At 32.0% G+C, this 6,397-nt stretch overlaps 1 protein-coding gene across 1 annotated transcript; it reads left to right on the forward strand.

The window, feature by feature from the left end:
- The first annotated feature begins 587 nt into the window (after positions 1 to 587).
- Positions 588 to 1,404, forward strand: LOC308274661 (small ribosomal subunit protein eS1). Its single transcript, XM_080712474.1, has one exon. It carries the CDS (start codon positions 594 to 596, stop codon positions 1,386 to 1,388), a length of 795 nt encoding a protein of 264 aa, XP_080568600.1. The 5' UTR covers positions 588 to 593; the 3' UTR covers positions 1,389 to 1,404.
- The last annotated feature ends 4,993 nt before the right edge of the window (positions 1,405 to 6,397 follow it).

Consider the following 6,397-nt stretch of genomic DNA (forward strand, 5'->3'; position numbering starts at 1 on the left):
GAAGAAATAGGTAACACACACCAGAACCAGAGAAACAAGATTTTCCATCCAACAGACAACTAAGATTGGTTATCTTTGGAGATTCATTATTTATGTTAGTCTTTTACCTATCTCTAAATTGTATTGCTTGCTTTTATTGTTGCTAATCTTTAGGATTTCTAGTTGGAATATTTATATATGTTCAGATATAGCATTTGGAAATATTTAATCCCATTCTATCAGTAACTTTTAACTCTGTTTACATTGTCTTTGGATATACAATATTTTTTTTTAGGGAGTTTGTATACCCATCTGTTGACTGTGCCATTGAAATCATATCCAAAAAATAACTGCCAATTTCAATGTTGTGAGGTTTTATGACCCAGATTTTCTTCTGAAACTTTATAGTCTTAAGATTTATATTGAGGTCTTTTATCTATTTTGACTTAATATTTGTATATGGGGTTAGGTAAGGGTCCAGTTTTATTCTTTTCCATGTAATTATTATTTTTCAACAATATTTAGTTAAAAGATTATTATTTCCACCACCAAATGTTCGTGGAAACCTTGTCAAAAATAACTTGACAAGCCCTTTTGGCTCTCCCAGCGGCACCATGGCGGTCGGCAAGAACAAGCGCCTTACTAAAGGCGGCAAGAAGGGAGCCAAGAAGAAAGTGGTTGATCCATTTTCTAAGAAAGACTGGTATGATGTGAAAGCCCCGGCCATGTTCAATATAAGAAATATTGGGAAAACACTAGTCACGAGGACTCAAGGAACTAAAATTGCATCTGATGGCCTCAAGGGTCGTGTGTTTGAAGTGAGCCTTGCTGATCTGCAGAATGATGAAGTCGCATTTAGGAAATTCAAGCTAATCACTGAGGACGTTCAGGGTAAAAACTGCCTGACTAACTTCCATGGCATGGATCTTACACGGGACAAGATGTGTTCCATGGTCAAAAAATGGCAGACTATGATTGAAGCTCATGTTGATGTCAAGACTACCGATGGTTATTTGCTGCGTCTCTTCTGTGTTGGTTTTACTAAAAAACGCAACAATCAGATACGGAAGACCTCTTATGCTCAGCACCAACAGGTCCGCCAAATCCGGAAGAAGATGATGGAAATCATGACCCGGGAGGTGCAGACAAATGACTTAAAAGAAGTAGTCAATAAGTTGATTCCAGATAGCATTGGGAAGGACATAGAAAAGGCTTGCCAGTCTATTTATCCTCTTCATGACGTCTTCGTTAGAAAAGTAAAAATGCTGAAGAAACCCAAGTTTGAATTGGGAAAACTAATGGAGCTTCATGGTGAAGGTAGCAGTTCTGGAAAAGCTACTGGGGATGAGACAGGCGCTAAAGTTGAGCGAGCTGATGGATATGAACCACCAGTCCAAGAATCTGTTTAAAAGTCCAGATTTTTAATAGTGACAAATAAAAAGTCCTATTTGTGAAAAAAAAAAAATAACTTGACAATATATGGAAGAATTTATCTCTAGGCTTTTATTTAACTCCAATGGTTTATATATCTGCCTTTAGAACAGTACTTCACTGTAGAACACTGTTTCAATTATTGTAGCTTTATATGGTTTGAAATCAGAAAATATACATCTTCTAGCTTTGTTCTTTTTCGAGATCGTTTTGGGTATCTAGAGTCCATATTCCATATTAGAATAGATTTTTTCTGAAAAATAAATAAATAAATATATGATAGTTTCACCTAAAAAAAAAAAAAGAAAAAAATATTCTCTGGTAAGAAAGAAAGCAAAAAGAAATATTGAAATGTTATCTTTAAGTCATCAAAAGCTTGGTATCAGCCAAATGAAACTGTTATGTGAAATTATCATTTTTAATTTTGGATAAATTGCTATAATACTAGATGTCAACCACTAACCAAGCATGGGAAGGAGGGATGGGGAGGGAACGGGGTGGGGATCAGGTAGGAACTAACTGGGTGATGTGTTCATGTATGTCTACAAAAGTTTTTTTTTTTTTTTGCCACTATGATGTATGAATACAGTGCACCAATAAAAAATAAAAAAATTAATTAAAAATACTTTTTCTTCTCCTTTTATCTCTTTCATTCTTTTGTTATAGCAATTACATCCATGATGTTTTGTTTAATAGTGGATTTTATTTTTTCTTTATCATCTCTTATCACTTTACTCTGATCAGTCCACAAGGCTATTTTTTTCTTTTGTCAGTTTAGATCTACTGCTGATCCCTAAAGTAATTGTTTTTTATTTACGTTATTGTGCTTTTCAAATCTTGAACTATCATTTGGTTCTCTAATTTCTATGTCTTTATTGACATTTGATGAGAATTTTAATATCCTTTTTAAAAACAATGATAGTAACATACCTTATAAAGGAAATGAAAGAAGTCAAATCCAAAAGATTCCATAGTATATGCTCATATGCCTATTAAATAAATCAAAAATCAAAAGCATGCAGACAGAAGGGAGTTCACCAGTTACCACACATCAGAGGTGAGGGTAGAATGGACAGATGGAGCATGAAAGACACTGGTCGCATAAGAAAAAATGCTCTAAAATGAATTGAATTGCTGAATTCACCTGTATGCATTTATTAAACCTTAAACTGTACACATACAAAGGTAGATTTGACATCACATAAACTGTACCTCAGTCTTTTAATGTACCACTGAAATAATATAACAACTTTAATAAAACACTTTAAACGGACTTTGCTGAATGAATCTAATATCAAAAAGAATATCAAACTGTCAATTTATTTTAGTTGAAAAGGTAAATGTGTTCCAGTGTGGTATAATGATTAAGAACAAAAATTCTGCAGTCTTCTTGGTATATATTAGATGCAAATCTGCTTCATACTATATCTGTGATTTTGAAAGTTACATATGCCTCCACTTACCTAAAAAATGGGTATAATGCAACATTCCTTGTTTGAGTGTTTTGAAAACTATATGAGTTAATAAACTTGACAAGGATTGCCAATAATAAATCTAAACATGTTTTATTCCAAAAGGGAAAGAGGAAAGTAAAAAGAAATAACTGTCTCATGACAATTCTGAATTCCAAATAGGTAAAAATGAAAGAAATTAGATGGTATCAGAGAAAAAGAGGGAGAAAATGGCAAAAGAATACTATATCAAATAAAGTCATTCTTTTAAAAATGATGGAGACAAACAAAAACTGATGGAGTTAATTACCACTAAACCTACCTTTCAAGAAATATTTAAAGGAGTTCTTCAAAGAGAATATGTTGAATAGTAAAGCAAACATATTAATGTTTAATATAGATAGACATACACAGATCAGTGTGACATTGCAAAAATGCTGCAGAAGTTTCTTTAACAGGAATATAGAATAATATTAAATATTATTAGTATTGTTAATAGATACAGAATGTAGAAAATCAAAATCTGACTTCCAAATACACAAAGTGCGTGAGAGGAGTAAAAATGTAGTGTTTCTATAAAATTTAAAATTGTTTTTGTTTATTGCAAAAGATTGTAACTAAAAGATATTTTAATGAACCTCAGGTTAACTTCAAAGTATTTCTACAGTATATGTAAAAATAATAAAGAGAAAAAACAAGGAAACATAGTACCCCCAAAAAATCAAGTAACCATAAAAGACTGCATAAAAGGAAAAAGGACTAAACAATTACAAAATAGAAAATTTATAACTTGGAAAGAATAAGTTCTCACTTATTAACAAATAAATGGATCGATCTCTTATTTAATTTTGGTAATTCCTCAGTAAATTAACAACTTCTAAGTCTAAAGAGCTGGTGAAAAATTATAGCTATGTTTAAATGTGCTTTGAGAATTGTATATGTTCTATTAATCAAAAAGTTAATACTGAAAGTTATTTCTTAGCATTTTTATGCACTTCTGAAACATTTGTAAGTATTATTTTTCTGTTCTTTTTAGTGTCAGGAACTCTATTTTTAAAAGAATACATTATACACATTCATTCCTCAAATCCATTCAGTCAAGCAGAGGAAAAATACATTAAACAAATCATTACTTTCACTGTGGGGGAAAAGAGCTTTTTCTTAGTTCCATCAACTATTGTTAAATCAAAAATGGCAAAGTATATTTCTCTGTTTGCAAGTTGGAGAACTATGGGGTCAGAAAACTAAATTCTGGCAGGCAGTTTATCCTGTTTTCTGTCAGATTTTTAACACAAAGAACTATAGTTACTCACTATGAGCCTGAACTTCATAATATTTTTATTTCCTGTATATGGTACATGCATTTTATAGTCTGTTTCATTTCTTAAGCTATAAATTTTAAGCTGAAATTCTAACCTCAGAAGTTGAATTGTGGATCATTCTAAACTTTTATTGTGGATATTTTTTAAAGATATTTAATTTTTTTGAGGTACTGGGGATTGAATTTAGAGGTATTCTACCTCTTAACTACATCCCCAGGCCTATATTTTTATTCTTTATTTTGAAACATGGTCTAAGTTGTGGAGGGGCTCATTGAGTAGATAAGATTGGCTTCGAACTTGTGATCCTCCTGTCTCAGCTTCCCAAGTACTTGGATTATAATCATGCATCACCACACCCAAATTTAATTTTTTACTAAATATAAGGACTATTTATAATATTACATTACTATAAAAGCAACTGCATTTCCTGCACAAAAAGGCAATAAAACCCTCATCCCATTGTTTCAGTCATTTTTCAAACTAAAAACATTCATTTATAGAGAGGAAGAATGAGAGGCTGTTCTATGTTGCAAAATTATTTAACGTTTGTTTCTATATGAAGGCAGCAAATGTAATTATTTCTTTTTCCCAAGGGCAGTGTGTGTGTGTGTGTGTGTGTGTGTGTGTGTGTGTGTGTGTGTATGTGTGCATGTGTGTGCGTGTGTGTGTTATTGCATAGCAAAAATAGTTTGCCTTATGAGAGATCTTCCCTTTTTCTTCCGCTTCAGTTTCTGAGAATCATCTTTATGCCCTTAAAATGTTTTTGCTTTAGGAGAGTGTCTTTGTTTACCTCTAATACTTGGAAAATACTAAAAAGTTTAACACTATCTTACAATGAAATTTTATTCCCCGTGGTTGCTGACCTATCTGCATCAGGCTTTTGGGTCAATAATGTAGGTAGTCAACTACATCTACAGGACTACAGAGTAAAAAATAGGGCTGGGGTGTAGCTTGGAGACAAAATGCTCCTGGGTTCTATCCCCAGTACCGAAAAAAGAAAATATATATCTCTGGACACCAAGGTCTCAGATACAATACTCCATGGCTACACACACTCCATGTTGTTGGGATGTTATATGTACCAGAATTATGAGTCAAATAAACCTCTATACTATATCAGTTACTCAGCATTGGGTATTTTGTTATACCAGCACAAAGTAGACTAAGAGAGCCATGATTAAATTTGTGACTTAGTCAAGAATTCTGTGACTTCTAAATAAAGATTGGACTATAGGGGTAAAAATTTGAAAGTGAGTTAAAGCTGTGGGTACACTTACCAATCTAGTGAGAGTAGGGAGACTCTATTCAAGTTTAGGCTACCTAAAATTTCAGTTAGAAATACCTAATAGATTATTGTGCATAGCCTTATAAAATATCTTGTGAATAGAATAGTCTCTTTTTAAATTAATATTTCAGTATCTAAAAAGTCTATAAGATACTGAATATAAAATATTTTAATTATTTTAATAAAATCAACCCAATATTTTACGTCAATAAGCAGTTAAGTGACTAGATTTAAATCCTCATTGTTTTGGCCCTCATTTTTCTTTTTAAATACTGAAGGATAATGTGGATTTCTTCATGGTCTAGCCCAATGTGAGAAACATATAGACGATGTTGCTAGGTAGATTCCATATATATTGCTAATATATACTTGCTTTTTGATATCACAGTACAAAATTATTTTCTAACTTAATTTTTCTAAACTTTTCTTCTGATGATTATTCTGGAAACTTTATTTTTATTATGCATATTTGCTACTAATATCTATTAATTATAATATATGTGAGCACATTTTTTTTGAAATTTTATTGAAAGTCACACAGAACTATATATATCTTTTCCCTAAAAATGTATTTTTTATGTTCTCAAAATAAATTTTATATCTTTATTTTTTTTGGTGGGTCTAGGAATGGAACTCAGGTGCATTCAACCAATGAGCTACACCTCCAGTGCCTAATTTTTTATTATTTATTTTGAAACAGCGTCTCACTAAGTAGCTGAGGCTGTCCGTGAACTGCGAATCTCTAGTCTCAGCCTCCCGAATGCTGATTACAAGCATATGCCACCATGCCCAGCCCAAATTTTATATCTTAAGTCATGAATTTTTTAAAACGCTTTTACCTTGATAGTCATTTATTTTCCAGGTCATTCAATTTATAAAGTGATTTGCTATTCACTATGTGCACTTTATGGGCCAAATATTGTAAAAAT

The sequence above is a fragment of the Muscardinus avellanarius genome, assembly GCF_963383645.1.
Source record: "Muscardinus avellanarius genome assembly, chromosome: 1".
Lineage (NCBI taxonomy): Eukaryota > Metazoa > Chordata > Mammalia > Rodentia > Gliridae > Muscardinus > Muscardinus avellanarius.

Bases quoted from the DNA above. Each gene is read 5' to 3' on its own strand.
- LOC308274661 (XM_080712474.1), top strand. From the start codon at position 594: ATGGCGGTCGGCAAGAACAAGCGCCTTACTAAAGGCGGCAAGAAGGGA.